At 34.6% G+C, this 19,071-nt stretch overlaps 4 protein-coding genes across 4 annotated transcripts; 2 read left to right on the top strand and 2 right to left on the bottom strand.

Annotated features, from left to right (window-relative positions):
- Positions 1–8,269: 8,269 nt before the first annotated feature.
- Positions 8,270–9,188, bottom strand: LOC145062115 (EG45-like domain containing protein). The gene is made up of 3 exons (XM_079009749.1): positions 8,878–9,188; positions 8,510–8,789; positions 8,270–8,424 (listed from the first exon to the last, which is right to left on the bottom strand). The coding sequence occupies exons 1-3, from the start codon at positions 8,984–8,986 to the stop codon at positions 8,418–8,420; spliced, it is 396 nt and encodes a 131-aa protein (XP_078865875.1). The 5' UTR covers positions 8,987–9,188; the 3' UTR covers positions 8,270–8,417.
- Positions 9,189–10,192: 1,004 nt separating this feature from the next.
- On the top strand, positions 10,193–13,208 carry LOC145064113 (uncharacterized). The gene is made up of 4 exons (XM_079011626.1): positions 10,193–10,342; positions 11,791–11,867; positions 11,998–12,596; positions 12,730–13,208. The coding sequence occupies exons 1-4, from the start codon at positions 10,193–10,195 to the stop codon at positions 13,206–13,208; spliced, it is 1,305 nt and encodes a 434-aa protein (XP_078867752.1).
- Positions 13,209–13,508: 300 nt separating this feature from the next.
- Positions 13,509–14,522, top strand: LOC145064112 (uncharacterized). Its single transcript, XM_079011625.1, has 2 exons — positions 13,509–14,027; positions 14,511–14,522. The coding sequence occupies exons 1-2, from the start codon at positions 13,509–13,511 to the stop codon at positions 14,520–14,522; spliced, it is 531 nt and encodes a 176-aa protein (XP_078867751.1).
- A 940-nt stretch (positions 14,523–15,462) lies between these two features.
- Positions 15,463–15,901, bottom strand: LOC145064111 (EG45-like domain containing protein). Its single transcript, XM_079011624.1, has 2 exons — positions 15,829–15,901; positions 15,463–15,743 (listed from the first exon to the last, which is right to left on the bottom strand). The coding sequence occupies exons 1-2, from the start codon at positions 15,899–15,901 to the stop codon at positions 15,463–15,465; spliced, it is 354 nt and encodes a 117-aa protein (XP_078867750.1).
- Positions 15,902–19,071: the final 3,170 nt, after the last annotated feature.

The raw sequence follows: 19,071 nt of genomic DNA, 5'->3' as shown, positions 1-19,071 counted from the left end.
ACCCGATTCATCAATTCCATTAATGTTATCGGTGGATTGGTGAGCCCAAACGGATCACCACGAACTCGTAATGGTCATAATGAGTTCCGAACACTTTCTTCTTTACGTCCTCCTCTGTAACTCTCATCTGATGATACTCTGACCTCAAATCTATCTTGGAGAATGAAGATACACCCTGAAACTAATCGAAGAGGTCATTAGTCTATAGAAGTGGGTAATGGTTCTTCACCGTCAATTTGTTTAACTCCCGACAATCAATACACATGCAGTGAGATACTTCCTTCTTCTTCACAAACAAGATTGACGTTCCCAAAGGCGAACTGCTCGGTCGGATAAATTTCTTGCCCAACAACTCCTGAAGCTAAGAGGACAACTCCTGCATTTTTAGTGGTGCTAAACAATACGGTGTGTTAGCAATTGGCGCTGCACCAAGGATCAGATCGATCCTAAACTCCACTTGCCTCACGGGAGGCACGCCGGGTAACTCCTCTGGGAATACATCTAGGAATTCTCTAACTATAGACACATCTGAAATCGAAACCCCCTTCTCTACCCAAATGTCAACCACATACACGAGATAACCCATACACCCATGTTGCAGATATTGCCGAGCCCTGGAAGTAGAACAAAAGGATGATCCAACCCTTGTACCCTTTCCATAAATAATCATTTCTCCTTACTCGGGGTTTGAACTACCACCCGCCGACCCTCACAGTCAATCCACACATCAAAATTGATCAACTCGTCCATCCTTACTATCAGACACACATCCCCTATATTGATAGGGATCAAATCGATCGGGTAAGATACCCCAAAAAACACCAAGGCACATTCTCGAAAAACGCTCGATGCAGAAACCCCATGCACGTTGGCGATGAAAACTCGCAACGGGCACTCCAACTCTCTAAGAGACTTATCAAAACTCCTTTTAACGGACCAATACACAAACGATAAACTCGCACCTGAGTCAAAAAGCACAAGAGCAGGCAAGGAGTTCACTTGAGTCAACGAGCACTCCAACTCTCTAAGAGACATATCAAAACTCCTACTGAAGGACCAATACAAATAAATATCTCGACATAATAATAAATGCAAACATACCAATAACGACGTCCGACGCCGCCCTGGCCTCCTCCGCTATGAGCTGGAAAGCACGACTTCAAGCCTACGCCTTGCCGCGATCAACCAAAGTACCTGGAACATAACGCTTAAAACTATAAGCCAAAGCTTAGTGAGATCCCTAAAATACTACCACACACAATAAGTAACAATATGCATGTTGGGTCAACAATCATCGGACTGGATTACCCCTGAACCCACAACATGAGTCTGGCTTGCCTTTCAGGCCCACAACTCATGTCTAGATTGCTCCCGAGCCTACAACATAAGTTTGGCTTGCCTTCTTGGCCCATAGCTTATGGCTGCCTTGCTCTTAGGTTTATTATCTTCCGCACAGAGCAATAATTCCTCAATCCAACTGCACTATGTCGAAATATGCACCATATAAGCTCACATATCCGTAAACAAATAATCATGCAAATGTAACAGATGACTAAGACATAACAACATCCTATACTAGGATACATAAACTAACGGGCCGACATTGGTGCCATCGAACCACAAGTACAATGAGGAAAAACTCACCTCATAGTCTGAAAAGATAGCTGAACGAATCAATGCTCTAAATACTATGTCTACTGATCACCTATACATATAACAGGGACCCATGCTTCAATTTACAACTCAAAATACCCCAAACGACCTAAAGGCAAACTTGGTCAAAGTCAACGGTCAACGTCAAAGTCGACTCTAGATGGTCACCACACCGCGGCCTTCCATGGCCATGTCGTGGTCACAAATTTGCAAAACGGACGGCTTTAGCTCAGTCACCATGTCGTGGCAGCCTAGGCCATGCTGTGGGCACTGGGCTCCCAACAACTTAACGAATTAAGTCGATTTCTTTGATCCTAAGGGCATCTCCAACCCACCCTTAAACTCCATTTTCCTCAATTCTCCTCCAACCCCACCCCATTTCCATCTCCATTTGTGGAGATGAATAATATTAACCCAAATATGGGGGAACACTACTCATATCTCCAAAAATGGAGTTGAAGTTTTGATTGCCAATTTTAGCCCCTCTCATTTTTATTTTATACATTCTTAGTTTAGTTTTATCTACTAATTATAATTTAAATGCGATATTTAATATTTGTAATATCATGTTATATACTAATTTATATTAATTAATTGTAAATATAGAGTTTAATATTTATTTATCAAATTCATAGAAAAAAAAGTAAATATATACTAAAGACTTGAAGCATGGTAACATAATTTATAAAATATAGTAATCAAATATGATCATGATATTGATATATTTATTATAAATATAATCTTATTTATTTAATAATTATTTATAGTAAAGTAATAATTAATTTAAATTTCTTATATATAAAAATTTCATTTTTGATAATATAATTTGTAATATTTTTGTAAAGAAAAAAAATATATATATTTGTTAAAATATAATTAGTAGAGGGGTGTATTTGATAATATATATAAATTATAAAAATGGAATATTCTAGGAATATATTTTTTGGGGTAGAAATGGAGTATGGTTGTTGATGAAACACTTTTTACCCCATTTTTTACTCTAATTATGGGGGGAAAATGGAGATGGGTTGGAGATCGTTTCTAATATTACCTAACAACATGAAAACCCTTACATTCCAGACATGCATGTCCAATGCATGTTTTGGACATTATTAGGTCAAAATGAGGGTTTTTGGCCAAAACTCCCACGCATATTACTAAAAGTCGATATTACTCTAGATCCAAAGCATCAAAGGCCCAATATGTTGTAACAGCCCAAAAATACGACCAAAAAAAATTGTTTTAATAATAATGAAAATCATATACCGAACAACATATCACAAAAGCATACGTCCAATATCTCAAATCATAATAAAATATTGTGAATCACTGTATCAAATTAACTAATAAACAAAACAAACTCCCAGGACAAAGACTGAAGATGTGGTGTGTGCGATGCCATCATCCCGAGCTCTTCCCTTTACTTACGAAAGTACCTGAAACCAAAACTAAAATTGGAAGCACAAAGCTTAGTGAGCTCCCCCAAACTACCACATACCATACAATAACATGTAAACACATACTGGGCCTTGCCCACTGCATCGGAACGAAGTCTGGAAATTGCATCGGACCGACGTCCGGAGCTAACCAGGGCCTTGCCCTCTGCATCGGACCGAAGTCCGGAAACTGCATCGGACCGAAGTCCGGAACTGACTGGGACCTTGTCCCCTGCATCGGACCGAAGTCTGGAACTAACTGCATCGGACCGAAGTCCGGAACTAACTGCATCTGACTGAAATCCAGAACTGACTGGGACCTTGTCCCCTGCATCGGACCGAAGTCCAGAAACTGACTGAGCATAACGTAGCATAGCATAAACATATCAACTGGCATGAACACATAAACTGTATACTACATCAGGCCGTAGCCCGGAACACATAACACATAAATCTTGTCTGAGCCACGAAGGCATCAAACATACTAACTACTTCATCGGACCGAAGTCCAAAAACTACTGCTAACTAAACGGGCCGGCATTGTGGCCTTAGACCCGTTCCTACTGGGAGAAAACTCACCTCGTAATGCTAACTGCTGAACACCTGAAGAGCGAACCCCTGACTGCTGCTCCGGCTGCTTCCTGGCTATCATGGACATATAAAAACACTTAATTAGAATAGGAATTCCTCTATGGGTAAAATTACCATTTTACCCCTACTATGATGTGGGTCACAAAAATGGCCCAAACCCTTAATTCCTTCTAAGTCCTCCAATGGCCCACTAACGGTCCACTAATGGCCCAATTTTCCACATTGGGCCCAATTATCTTTATTGGGCCTTACACTAGGCCCATACCCATAATTTTCCTATAAACACCGACTTCATATGGCCCCTACGGCCCAAAAGGCTCTAAGTCCAAAGCACAGCCCACACCGAGGCCCAAATGCTCGAAGCCCAAACTGACCAGGTACGCGGGGGGTACCTCTAGGTACGCTGAGCGTACTGGCTGCTGGCTGGTATGTCGTGCGTAGCTCCTCGTACGCCCAGCGTATAGCCTTGATAAGCCAACTTTCCATTAAGATCTTATTCCTCCGATCCAGAAGCTATAAATTCATATCCACGACTTATTCTCTGTCCTAAGCCATAAAGTTGCTTACTTGATGGCTTGGATGACTCACAAAGGTTCAAATCTCAAAGAGTAATGTCCTAACTCCATAGAAATGGCTAGATCTCTTGCATGGCTACATGCAAACCTCCAAGATCAAAACTTTATTGCTAAAGAGGTGCTTTGAGCCTAGAGGATGGAGATCCCAAGCTCAAAAACGGATCTCTATGATAAAGGTCCAACCTTTGGGCCCAAAATGTACCAAAACTTCTATAACTCTAGATCTAGCATATGAAGAAGAAAGTTCAGTGCTTTATACCTCTTTTGGATGTCAAATGAAAAGATAATCCCAGATCCTTGAGGTACACTGCGCATGGGAGGCTATAATGGGGTTTAAATACGTCTCAACCCTTAAAATTAGGGTTTGCCAGCTGGTCGCGTACGCTGAGCGTACCATAAGGTACGTTGCGCATACACTCCTCCTCCCCGCGTTTCATTTAAGCATTACACCCAGCGTACCAGGGGGGGTTACACCCCGCGTATGGCTTATGGGCTGCTTACACTTCAGCCCAAAAATGAGAGTCCAAACCAATCCATGATGTAGATTCCTAAACAAAGCCTAAATAAAATTCGAGAAATTAATTAAATTAATACCTCCAAAGTTGATCGTTACATATGTCTTGGAGATTCATAAAGTTGCGAACTTTATGAGATCTCATTACTCAAGAATCAAGGACATGAAGATTTAGGGACAAAATAAGGTGTAACCACCCATTATGATAAAAATCGAATCTCGTACACTTACAAGGGCCCATAAGGTTGTTATAACAAAGGATGATGGCTTGCTTGCAGATTCTAAGCTGACTTCTTCTTCTTCTTTTCTTCAATGGCTTCAAAAAGCACCAAAATAAAGTTGAAACAAACGAGGAGGGGATTAGGGTTTTCAAAATCTCGTCAAGGCTGATGGAGGCTAAGGGTGAACAAACCCTAGCCTGCACATTCCTTTAAATAAGGAGCAAACCCCGGAAATAGGATTTTGTCATTTGCCAGATACCACGTCGTGTCCATATACTGCCACACCATGGTGGCCTTAAATGAACCTGTGATTTTTCTTGAAGTGCCACGGTGTTGCGCCTTTCCCACGTCGTGACAACCTTAAAATATTGGATATTGAATTACCTCGGGATACGAATGTTACACAAGCGCCGACGTCCAACATTTTGACGATGATGTCGCTTTCAACATATGTTATTTTAACATTTTGAGGGAATCTCATGAAGTCATAGGAAACCACCAAAAACCACCACCATCTCTAGAACAAACACCCACCAAAAACCATCCTTAAATCACCATCACTACTACCACATGTTTGATGTCGTGATCCCAACAATCACCAAGGAAGACCACTTTTTATGACATTAAGCAACATCGGGAATCTTTACATCAAGCACCTTCATAACTGAACTCACAAAGCAATAAACCATCACCAATTGGCATCATTGCCATCTGTCCTACCTTAACTGGAAACCACCATTACATCCACAGAGAACACCCTACAACCTTCGTTACCATCGTTTTTTACCCCACTTACCATATTCACTTCATGGAAACAACTTATACATCTTCATGAGTCTGTTTCACCTTCGGTTAACCATCTACCCACCTCGGACCACCCTAATACCCCGTAACCATATTCACCACTACCTACATAAAAAAACCGACCACAGAGCCATATCTACCACTATCCACGTAGAACACCATCCACAAAGCCCTACCTTTGCCAAGAACCATGCACGCACCACCATCTCCTACTTATTTCCGATCCACCACCCTTATTCCACCAAACATAAATCAATTAGAAAAAGAAGGAAGGAAGAATAAAAGAAATTGGTTTATCTATGTTTTGTGTTGTTTGCAGGGGGTGGGGGGGACACACAAGCAATAAAGGGAAAAACGCTTTATTGATGTGGTTTACTAGAGCCAAAATTTAGGAGTGAAATGAAAATTTTGAACGAAATTTTTAGAGAAAAAAATAAATAAATGGTACGGTTCCCACATGCTTTATTGATGCGGTTAATTTATATTTTTATAAACGTGTTTAATAGTGAAGTTTTGAACTAACACAACAGATAATGTGTTTTGATGCATTTACTACGGATATAGAAAAATTGCACCAACAAATGCTTTGAATGGTTTGGCTATTTGGTTTATTAATGTGAAAATGTTTAAATGGTGCTGATTTAAGCTTCCGCCAGACCAAAAAAAAGTCATAGTACTATTAAATACTTTTTTTTACTAATGAAGGTTGTTTTTTATTTTTAAATTTATGTGTAAAAAATAAAATTGGGATAGAAAAAATATATTTTTCTAGTCAATAGGGATAAAATAATAAGTTTAGTAAAATTTATGAAACAGTAAAATTGACATTATATATATATATATATATATATATATATATATATATATATATATATATATATATATATATATATATATATATATATATATATATATATATATAATAAAAGAACGAATATGAAAAAGATATCTCGTTAGTTTAGTTAAACGAACGAATACGAACAACGCTCTCGTTCATTCATTTATGTTCGCTGACGTTTGCTTATGTTCGTTTATATTCGTTCGTGTATGTTCGTTTACGTTCATTATTTTATTTTACTATAAATAGATTTTTTAAATAAACATGTTTGTATGTATTTGTTCTGTTTAAGTTCACATCTATTTGTTTGTATATGTTTATTTAAGTTCATTTGTATTCGTTTGTTTAAATTATTTAATGTTAATTTTTGTTCATTTAATTGTTTGTGTTCGTTTGTTTATCATTTAAAGTTAAACGAACGAACACGAAGGAACCTTGGTTGACAACCCTATAAAGTTTTGTAAAATAAAGAAAAGGGTAAAATTGTTAGCTTATAAAAAGATTGGTGCGCAAAATAAAAAAATAAAAAAAAAAAATAAAATAAAAAAAAAAAAAAAATTAAATAAGCAAAATCCCAACATCCCATTAGTCAATTTGCCAAAAAAAAAAAATAATAATAGAATAAATTTTAAATAAGCAAAATCCCAAACATCCCATTAGTGGATTAGCCATTGATACTGGAACTCTAGCTTTTGCGAGGTGGCTGTGTGCACTCGAAATCTGTTATGGGTTTTGCTGCGAGTGATTTTCGACTCAAAGCTTGTTTTAAGAAGAATTGCTCGGTGGTCCTCGCATTTCTTAATTATAATTTCCTATAAGGATGAAGGAAAAGCTGAGTGTCACATTAATTATAAGTGTGCAATATGTTGAGGTTGCTAGCCAATTGGTTTCCCTTGATCCAGTTTCCGTCGTTTGCGTTTATGAGCATACCAATTGAGATTTTTTTCAACACCCTTATGAAAATTTAGGGAGGCAGAGGATCCCTTATATCAAGTTCACTTTTCTCTCAATACTCTCCCCAAATCGACTGATTCATTATTATAAGGGAAAATGACTTAAAAACCCAATTGAGTTTCCAAACCGTTCAAAAAACTCAAATTTTGTTTTGTCTGTTCAAAAAAACCTAACAAACTTAACATTTTGTCTAAAAATCTCAACTAAGTTACACTTTCCTGAAAGTCAAATAAGAGAAACATATGACTTGACTTATTACCGTATCGAAAAAATTACTTGTTAGACCAACGAAGTTTCCAAAGCGTTTAAAAAACTCCATTCATGTTTTGACTGTTCAAAAAAAACCCAACGAACTTAAGCAAAACAAAATTGGGATTTTCTGAACGGTTTGGAATTTTGTTGGATTTTTTAGATAAAATGTTAAGTTCGTTGGGTTTTTTTGAACAAACAAAACTTGATTGGAGTTTTTTGAATGGTTTTGAAACTTTGTTGTGCTTTTGAATCATTTTCCCTTATTATAATGAGAAGGCCGAGCCTACAAAACGTGCATCCAAGTTCGCTTTTCATTTCCAGGTGCACGTATTAGAAGCAATTAATTGAGATTTTGATGGATTACTATCACATAACCTGAAAGAACGGATGGATACAAGTGGAAGCAAATGTTTGAAATATAAATAGGGGTATGATAAAATAACGTTATCGACCATTTTATTTAACAAAACAGATAATTATCAAGACCTTACTATGTTTCACTCTCACTTATTCATACGCTTTAGTACTAAAACTCGTTAAAAGATCTTGTATTCGTTATATATGTTCATGTCTCTACATTCATATCCTGAAAACAACAAAAATGGCAATTAGAACGACGTCATACCAAAATGGTAAACCTGATAAAGTGAGAAGGGTTAACGCATAATTACTGCTCATATTCAATGTTAACTCTCCCAAGAGCAAGACGAGCAATCTTTCCAAAAGATTCTTCAGATAGTTGAAGTTCATTCACTGCACATCCGCTGCAAGTACCTACAACCGTAACATCAACACTATTTCCTGTGCATGCATCCCGAATGGCTTTGTTGGTTCCACTAAGGCAACGCACTCGGAACCTCCTTCCACAGCTGGCTATTCCATTGGCAAACAAGCCACTATGTGCTTTTGCAATCATGGTGCCTTGATCTTGCATACCGAAGCAGAGTGATGCTGCAAAATCACAAAAGAACAATAATGATGCTCGAAGATCGAATTTAGTTTGCATTATTGTGGAATTTGAAGAACAAATAATACTTACGAACATAAGGTGGGCTATATACGATGGCCATGGCATTGAGGGCATGAGCAACTGAGGTGAGACATACGACCATGCTAATTAGGATTAAAGCTTTGGTCCCTAAACCCATCTTTGATAAGTAATATATATGTTTTCTTTTTATCGCTACTCAAGTACTGAAAACCCTTCAGTGAGATTGTTTACTTGTTTTGGTGTGGAGAAGGGCATAAAGCTTTTCTTTTATAGATGGAAAGACCTAGCTCTTAGGTTGATATGATTTGATCATGTCATGTGTTCAACAAAGTACAAATAAAATTTTCAAGTCAGACAAAAAGAGCTTCTAAGAATAGGTTGCTGTGTTATACTGTTCTACATTAGTGCTACTTTTAGGATGGGTTCTCTGACAATATCTTTGGACTTTCGTGAAAATTGCTACTTTTAGAAGGAATGGTGTTCTTATCGTTTTAATGTTCACATTCGATTAATATTTCAAGATTCACCCATGTCTAGTGTGGTCCTAGATAAATTGACGCCTTCTCTTTAGGTTTGGGGAAGTGACGTCGAGACCACCGAATTCCACCTCCGCCAAACACCTGTTTACTCCTTTGCAGTTTGACCACCGAGCTCCACCTCAGCTCCACACACCCTCGTATGCCGTGCAGCCTTGCGCCTCGGTTGGGCCTAAATGTTTAGCTAGGTTTGGTGGTTTCAAGTCATGGTGATGCGTAGAGCATATCCACTATACGACTCCATGAAAAGGTTAACAGAGTCGACTAGTCGAGAACCAGTCCATATTTTGTTTATACCATAGTGACATATGATGTCGCATGAACCACGTCTTGCCCAAGAACCGCTTCAAACGTTTAGAGGTGGTCCCACAATCTCCACTTTGTTGATTTCAATTTTTATATTCGTTTTATCTTATTTTGATTTTGAATATTATCAGTTTTTTTTTATATATATTTTCATTTATACCCGGCTTAATTTTAATAAATTTGTTAAATATATATATAATTAACAAAATATCGTCCGTATATACGTTCAAAAGTAGACCGGTGCACAAACTTTTAAAAGATTTATGGATATACCAAGGAAATGTTTTTATAATCTAATCTAATAAATAAGTAGCATCTCTCCACATGGCATTCACATAGCCCCCCAAAGCCATTTTTCCCACTCTTTTCTTATAATGTTAATTTCCTATACTACCCTTCAGAAACCAAATTTTTGGGCTTCTTTCTGACTTCTTCCTGCAAAATTCAAATGAATTGAAATTAAATTATCATTATTTTGTTTCTAAAGATAAGCGTATGTTTCTAATTCTTTCAAATATATCATGATATCAACTCCTAAAAAACGCAATTTAGCTAATCAATTAATCTTAAATACATTCTCACGGTTATTTTCATTCATATCGAATCCAAAATACAGAGAAAAAGAAAACGTTGCAGGAAATCTTCAAGTCGGCTGTTGTTATTGCTTTAAGGTATGATATTAATTTTTTTTTTGATAGTTATTCAATGTGTGCATGTTGAAATCGTCTAATATATATTTCTATCTCAATGTATTTCTCACTGTTATCAAGTCTTCAAGTCGCTATCCGTTGTTCTTTTATGTAGTCTATTAAAAAAAATTTATAATTATTGAATGTGTTCATCTTCATGTCGCATTCTATCTGTGACTATCGAAATCTATTACTCACTGTTAGTGTATGTATGTATTTTAAATATCGATGTAATAAATTGTTTATAGTACAATCACTAGTTAAACGCTAATACTCATGATGTTTGGTTATGATCTTATAATTATTGAATGTGTTCATCTTCATGTCGCGATTGTCTGTTTCTTTTTTCCCCGATTTGTAATTAGCCATAGCATGTCATTAATAATGAAATTAAAATCAGATGTTTTAAACTTTATATATTGATTGCGAATGTATTAAAAAATCAAATCATTTTTAGAATGAAATTGCGAATGCATGTTTCTTTTTTCTCTGATTTGTAATCAGCTATAGCATGTCATTAATAATGAAATTAAAATCAAAATTCTGTTATGATTTGTTATTTTAATATAGTGATTTATTCATCAGATTAATATATCGGTTTGTCATTCAAACTGTATGCAATAAATTTTGTATAATATGCAAAAAAAAAAAAAGTTGATTTGTATCTTTATTGTATGACTATATCGTTTCATTTTTTATATGCATGTAACAGTTAATATTCTTTCGATTATTCCAATGTGTATGCATGTGTGTGACTGCTTAGCTATTTAATTTCTTCTCTAATATCCAATCAGTTAATACTTTGTTTAATCTTCCCTGATATCTAATAAAACTTCTTAATGTCATTCAATGTGTATGCAATAAATTTTGTATAAATGCAAAAAATAGCTGATTTGTATCTCTCTTTTATGATTATATCATTTCATTTTTTTTCTGACCAGCCATAGCATGTCATTAATAATGAAATCAAAATCAATATTCTGTTATGATTTCTTATTTTAATATAGTGATGTATTCATCAGATTAATATATTGGGTTGTATGACTAAATCGTTTCATTTTTTATATGCATGTAACAGTTAATACTATTTTGATTATTTCAATGTGTATGCATGTGTGTGACTGCTTATACAAAATTATTTTCTTGACTGCTTAACTGATTAACTACTTAATTGTATGTGTAGCACCTTAATAATTACAAAAATGACCCTTTTGCCCATGGTCATAAATATATATATCCACACACACACTCATATAGACCAATTAAATATAAATGTTTCAATAAAATTATATGTTTATTGTATGTGTGTTTTTGGATTCTGTTTGGTACTATTGTTTTTCATGGTCTTCACTAAAACACTAATATGCTTTCAATTTAAATGAAAATAGTAAAATGGATATTAATTTTCACATTCTATCAATTGTTTGCAGGAAATGAATATCGGCAATAAACTATACATAAAAGACATTGAAGATATTGCTGATGATTCACATCTCAAACTACGAGTGTTAAAGATTTGGAATTTTATAAAAAATAACCAGGTTTTAGCAATTGAAATGATCGTCATGGACGAGGAGGTTGGTTAATATTTTTTTAAACCAACTAAATATTACATTTGTTTCAATGAATAATTGCAGGTATCCTTCTGTGGTTAGACTACCTTTTCATCTTCCTAATCAACAACAGATTGTATATGGCGAAGACGATGATATCGACGATGTTCTGGACAAACCTTCTGTTGCTGCTTCAAAGTTCACAGCTTGGATGGAACGTAATGCAATTAATAGTGAAGCACGAGAACTTACATATGTTGAATTTCCTACAAAGTTTGTTTGGGTATTAAATGATAGGTTTTGGAAGAGAAGGAAAGTAGGAAAAGCCATTGGTCGAATTCATTCAGTTTCACCTAATCTTGGTGAAGCTTATTTTTTAAGGATTCTTTTAAATAAAGTTAAAGGTCCGACATCATTTGATGAAATTCGCACGGTAAATGGTGAAACATATTCTTCTTTTAGAGATACTTGTTATGCACTCGGGTTATTAGATGATGACAAAGAATACATCGATGCAATTAAAGAAGCAAGTCATTATGGATCTGGTTTTTATCTACGCTTCTTATTTGTCACATTGTTGATGTGTAATAGTATGTCTAAACCAGAGGTTGTTTGGGAAAATACAGGGGAATATTTGTCTGATGTAATTCTATATAACCAACGACAAAGGTTGAAGTCTCCAGGTATTTAATTTATTTTCTTCATTTAGATTTAAAATATTTTATTTTTCTTATCAACACCCATTAAAAAATTATTATAAATATTATTAAATATTGTATTTTATATTTTATAATTAATTTAAAATTTATGGTGCAGACTTATCACTCGGTGAAGATGAAGTTAAGAACTTAACTTTGTTTGAAATAGAACAAATTTTACTTCGAAACAACTCCACTCTCAAAAATTTCACAAAGATGCCTTACCCAGATGTTGAATCAGTTTCTTCTTCGAACAATCGACTTATCATTGAGGAGCTAGATTACGACATTCCCATTATGAAGAATGAGTTTGATCATATGTTTCTTGCATTAACAAATGAGCAACATAATATTTTCGTTAACATCATGAGTGTTGTTAAAGAAAATAAAGGAGGTGTTTTCTTCGTTTATGGTTATGGTGGAACGGGTAAAACTTTTCTATGGAAGACAATATCTGCAGCAATTAGATTAGACGGTAATATTGTTTTAAATGTGGCTTCAAGCGGTATCGCTTCGTTATTGTTGCCCGGTGGTAGAACAACACACTCTCGATTTATACTTCCATTTGAACTTACAGAGGATTCTTTTGTAAAATAAATCCAGATGGTGACTTGGCTAACTTATTAAGAAAAACCTCTTTGATAATTTGGGATGAAGCACCTATGATCCATAAGCATGCATTTGAAGCTTTAGATCGAACTTTGAAAGATCTATTAAGGTGTGGAAATTCTAGCCTCTCAAATATTCCTTTTGGAGGGAAAGTTATAGTTTTTTGAGGAGATTTCAGACAGATTCTACTTGTTGTTCCGGGTGGCAGCAGACAGAATATTGTTAATGCTTCTTTGAGTTCTTCATATTTATGGCAACACTGCAAAGTGTATAGATTAACAAAAAAACATGAGGCTAACTGTTGGAAGGGATCAACCTGATATAGAAAAAATAAGAGATTTTGCAAATTGGTTATTGGATATAGGAGAAGGCAAACTCGGTGTTCCGAACGACGGTGAATCGATTATCGATATTCCGAATGATATTCTCATTAATGATCCAGATGATCCTATAGGTTTATTAATTGAGTTTGTATATCCTTCAATTTTGGAGAAGTATAGCAGTACAAATTATTTCCAAGAAAGAGCTATACTTGCTCCAAAGAATGAAGTTGTTCAGGAAATAAATGATCGTTTGCTTAAGAAGTTTCCGGGAGATGAGGTTGAATATTTAAGTTCAGATAGCATATGTCAGTCCGAATTTGTCCATGATCAATTTGATGCAAATTTATACTCGCCTAATGTATTAAATGGTCTTAAAGTATCCGGTCTACCAAATCATAAGTTAGTTTTAAAAATTGGTGTTCTAGTAATGTTACTGAGAAATATTGATCAGAAAAACGGCTTATGTAATGGCACTAGACTACAGGTTATATCATTGGCCAAACGTGTTATCGAGGCACGTATAATGTCTGGAACTAATATTGGAAACCAGACTTTTATTCCAAGAATGTCTTTAACTCCATCAGAAAAAAAAAATTCCTTTCAAATTCACAAGAAGACAGTTTTACTTTGGCGGTATGTTTTGCAATGACTATTAATAAGAGTTAAGGACAATCGTTAGCCAAGGTTGGTTTGTTTCTCAAAGATCCGGTTTTTTCACATGGGCAATTGTATGTTGCATTATCTAGAATACAAAGCAGAGAGGGGATTGAAATTATTAATTTTAGATAAAGATGGTAGACTCACCAATAAAACTTTCAATGTTGTTTATAAGGAAGTTTTTCGTAATTTATAACCAACTTCTTTGTAGCATCTTTTACTCATTTTTAGCAAAGCACATTTCATCCATCATAATAATTTATTTATTTATAATTATGCATTGTATTTTTTTTTACGTTAATTTCATTAGATACATATATAGTTTGTTTTGTATCAAATCAATTCCGATGTTGTTTTGGGTTTTTTTGGTAGTTATTTAAAATTATGTTGTATTATATAAAGCAATATCTTTTATAAAATATGTGGATTTAAATTTGTGATTAAATTCTCAAAGTTTAAAAATTTACTAAAAATAGAGAACATATCCTAACAAAAACAGTAGCATTGAACGGCTTTCAATGTTATAGTTAGTAAGCCTAAAAAATAAACACATGACACAGTAAATCAATGTAAAGTTTTCAGAAAAACAGATGAAAACAACAACAATTTCTATTAATATAACGTGTAATCACCATGAACATTAACAAGCAGTAAAAAGCAAGGTTTTATTAATCTTCATTTGTAGTTAAATAGTTACAATTTATTGTGTAATTAAATACTTACAAATAAAAAAGTTATTTCAAAATACTATATAAGTTTTCTAAGTTAATGATATATTATTTATTACATAATTAAATTTTAAATTCTATTTAACTTTAACACCCGTGGGTCCTACGGGTTTTTAGATAGTGTTTTTATGTAGATGCTCTTGCATGTTTATTTTTCTTATACTTGACTTTACACTTCTCCCGTTGTCTACAGGAGTACAAGGCCATTTTATTTTATATATATATATATATATATATATATATATATATATATATATATATATATATATATATATATATATATATATATATATATATATATTTGAAGCTAGAAAGCAAACACCCATTTTATTCAACAAACTTGATACAAAGCAAAGTGGCCATAGGCTATCATGTTTACCCTTGAGTCTCAAACATTACATATATACTAATAGATAATCATATAGAGATCATGCATCCACATTTTATAAGATTATATCCTGAAAATTTTAAAAATATATAAAAATTAGTCAAAAGTTACTAACAAGAATTAACGGAAAAAGAAGGGGTTTAAAATTACTCATGATATTCGATCTTAATTTTCCCGGCATTAGGATCGGCAATCCTTGCAAATGCCTCTTGGGAAAGGTCAAGTTGATTGCTTGCACATCCGGGACAAAGATCAACAATAGTCAAATCCACCGTACTTCCTTTACATGGATGTGGTACACCTGCATTAGTTCCACCAGTGCAGCGTACACGATACCTCCTACCACATGCACTTTTGCCAGCAAACAAACCCGCGTTTGCTGCTACAATCATGACACCTCGGTCATGATAACCATAGCATGATGATGCTACGAAAGATGACAAAACATTTAAAAATCGCTACATAATAAAGATAAACAATTTAGTTTATATGTGATATGTCAATGAACTTACGAACATAGGATGGGGTGTAGAATGTGGCTAGGCCATTAGTGGCATGTGCAAGTGAGGTGAGAAATGCAACCATGGCGATCAGGATCAGAGCTCTAGTCATCAAACCCATATTTTGCACCTCTCCTTTTTATGTCCTAATTTGGTTTGTAATGTTTTTGGATTTGGTGAAGAGAAACATATAGGAGCATTCCATTTATAGCTCAAAAACCTACCTTAGATGCTAATAAGACGTGCAACAACTTTCTTGTACGTATTCAATAAAATAAAAATTCTTGTAAACTCATCCATCCGTGCAGAAAGCGGTTTAACTATTGAATCTCCCATATGTTGTAACTTTCTTGTAACTCAATAATGTTTTTGACGACTTTGAAGTTTGAAGTAATTAGAAAATTGTAAATGCTTTAATTGAACGCGCCAATCTTTTCTTTAATTTCTTGAAACTCATGTATGTATGTTCTCGAAGGACAATGTTTTAATTTTTTACATTCTTTGTGAACTGTAATTTATCTAAACAATAAATCACACCTCCATTAAAAAAAAAAAAAAAACTATCTTTTAAAAGCAATAGGTATTTTTAAGTAGAAAATTATGTTAGCATGAGGATTATTATTGTAGTTTTTGTATCCTAATACCAAAATTACCGAAAACGCTAAGAAAGAAAAGACAATGAATGTAGTTTTCTTGAGAAAATCATTTAATTTTCAAATGCATAAATGAGTAACGGACAATTCGAAGGCTCAAATCAAAAGGAAGAGGATAAATTGAGATCTTTCGTGGATGAATTGGATGCGGAACTTAAACTCTTGTCGCACTTTAGTTGGGCCTATTATTTTAATTTTGTAGTTAGCTAAGTAAAGTCCAAGTCTTTCAAAAACAACACGAAGTTAAATATTACATATTACTAGCTAGGGATCAAAAGAGGTTTTTAGCCAATCAACCTAAAACTATCTTAATAGAAAAGTTAAATAAAATGATGTCTTAGATCAATAGAAAAGTTAAATAAAAAGATATCTTTAATTACCATTCAATCAATAGATTAAATTCTATTATTACGAGATCATATTATAATTCAACGGTTGTTTAACTCTTTAATAGGAAAGCACACATTTTAATTATTAAATATATCATAAATTAGATTTTGTAAATATATTTTATTAAATTTTATAAAGTCAATGTATTATAGAAAAATCTTACTTATGGTTGGATGGAGAGTAAAACGATGTGTTAGTGTATCTTAGATATGTTAGTGTATCATATATTAGTGTGATACAGTCTCTTATGTCTCTATACATGTTGGAGTCTCTCATCTCTCTTCATATGAAGGCTTTTGGAGAGTTAATATGATAATCCACATATATCTTACATGGTATCAAAGTCGACGTCCGGTTGGACATATCCTTACCTGACCTCACATTACAAGAATATAGCCATATGCCGGCGCCATCTATACCGACGACGTGAGTCGTCGCTAAAAATTAGGCTATTTGATGACTACTATAGGGTCGACCTTGCTTTTTTTACTTCACACTCTCTACACCGACGACTTCTCGTCGAAATAGGTAAGATGCGAAAGGAAAATATTTTTCCCGTTATTCTAAAAATGTAAACTCACAGGAAAAATGTTTTTCTGTTTTTCTAAAAATGTAACCAACATGCCATCGACATAGGGTGCGTAATTTTTTAAGATAATCTTACAAGAAATGAAAAAAGATGTCAGGTTTGTTTACCGCTATAGCGACGACAACATTCGATATAGAGAAACATCAATCCGTGGGAGGTTTATAGCGACAACTTTTCATTGGGAAAAATGTTATCTAATTTTTATTTTCTGATTTATCTCATAAATGAAAATGACGACCTTTTGGTTTACCTTATACCGATCACACGTCAGTATATGGTTCTATCCTTAACATGAGGATGCGACCTCCCACTAATAATGTCACTTCCAAAAAACCAACCTCGATACTCTCTCTCGATTGACGATTCATCCACAACGATCACCCCCAGGTCATTTTTTTCTGATTTAACTCTTTTTCTCGTTGTATTTTGAGATTTTTCCAATTGATTTTTTTAGTTTTTTCATTGACAACCAGCCACCACAACTATGGACGACGCCAGAGACACATTATTCCCTTTCATTTAGTCGATTGTTGTTTGTTTTCTCGTTTCTCCTAAAAAAATTTGATTTTGGTTTTGTTTCCGGATAAAGTAGTCATTGGAGGGCGATCGGCTGGCGACACCAGATTCCAGCAACCACCTACTTCCAACAATCATAGTATGATGAACATGTAAGATCTTTTTTTTTCCATATTTCTCAAATTGTTTTTCTAATTTGAAGTTTTTTCTGGTGACCACTGACCACCACCGGAGGATTACCGTCTACAACACCAACATCCCGACCACAGCAAGAAGAACATGTAAGGTTTCTTGCATTTGTTTTATTGATAAAGTGATTATTTTGATAATTTGCTTAATTGATAAGTGTTTAAAGTGTTTCTATTTCCAGGATAAATGCTTAATATGCTTTGTAATTAAATGGTTAATGTGTTTCTATTTTCATGAATAGTGCTTAATATATTATTTAAGTGAATGATTAATGTGTTTCTGTTTTCATGATAAGTGCTTAGTGATTAATTGATAAAGTGCTTAACTGATAAGTGATTAATGTGTTTTTATTTTCATGATAGTATGTTTTGAAAGTGCTTAATATTGTTAATGACTTAACGAATAGTTACTATTGATTTCTTGTAACATCCCGGAATATCAAAAGTAGAGTTGAAGGGCTAAAAGAGTAAATGGGAAAGGGCAACTCGGCGAGTCCACGAGTGGACTCGGCGTGTAGGGTCGCGACTCTAGACGCGTGTTAAGTGACTAACTCGGCGAGTAGCATGGGTGGACTCGGCGAGTTGGTGCTGAGTGGAGAAAACCCTAATTTTGAGGGTTGAGCCCTATATAAAAAACATCATATCTTCTCCCCAGCCTCCTTATCATTCCTTGAGTTCCAGAAGCCCTAAAATTCGTGAGGAGACCCCATTGTTGAGTGGATTAGAGCTTGGAGAAGGATATTTGGTGCTTTAAGCTTGAAGATTGGAGGCTTGTATCAGGAAGCTTGGGGGGATCAGGAATCTACAGCTGGTTGGGCTCATTCTGAGGGTAAGGAACCATTTCCTTAAGCTATTTTCTTCATGGGTTCATGTGTGGTGGTTGATATGACATCTAAATTGAGATAGAAGCTTGGATCTG

Source organism: Lactuca serriola, chromosome 7, assembly GCF_051521515.1.
Source record: "Lactuca serriola cultivar US96UC23 chromosome 7, Lser_US96UC23_V15, whole genome shotgun sequence".
NCBI lineage: Eukaryota > Viridiplantae > Streptophyta > Magnoliopsida > Asterales > Asteraceae > Lactuca > Lactuca serriola.
Note: the sequence above shows the minus strand (reverse complement) of the source record. Positions and strands in the feature narration are given on the sequence as shown.

Coding starts and splice junctions, on each gene's coding strand:
- LOC145064113 (XM_079011626.1), top strand. CDS start 10,193: ATGATATCAACTCCTAAAAAACGCAATTTAGCTAATCAATTAATCTTA. Junction 10,343..11,790: donor GCTGTTGTTATTGCTTTAAG/GTATGATATTAA, acceptor AATTGTTTGCAG/GAAATGAATATCGGCAATAA. Junction 11,868..11,997: donor TCACATCTCAAACTACGAGT/GTTAAAGATTTG, acceptor GAATAATTGCAG/GTATCCTTCTGTGGTTAGAC.
- LOC145062115 (XM_079009749.1), bottom strand. CDS start 8,986: ATGGGTTTAGGGACCAAAGCTTTAATCCTAATTAGCATGGTCGTATGT. Junction 8,790..8,877: donor ATATAGCCCACCTTATGTTC/GTAAGTATTATT, acceptor GTGATTTTGCAG/CATCACTCTGCTTCGGTATG.
- LOC145064111 (XM_079011624.1), bottom strand. CDS start 15,901: ATGGTTGCATTTCTCACCTCACTTGCACATGCCACTAATGGCCTAGCC. Junction 15,744..15,828: donor CTACACCCCATCCTATGTTC/GTAAGTTCATTG, acceptor CATCTTTCGTAG/CATCATCATGCTATGGTTAT.
- LOC145064112 (XM_079011625.1), top strand. CDS start 13,509: ATGAGGCTAACTGTTGGAAGGGATCAACCTGATATAGAAAAAATAAGA.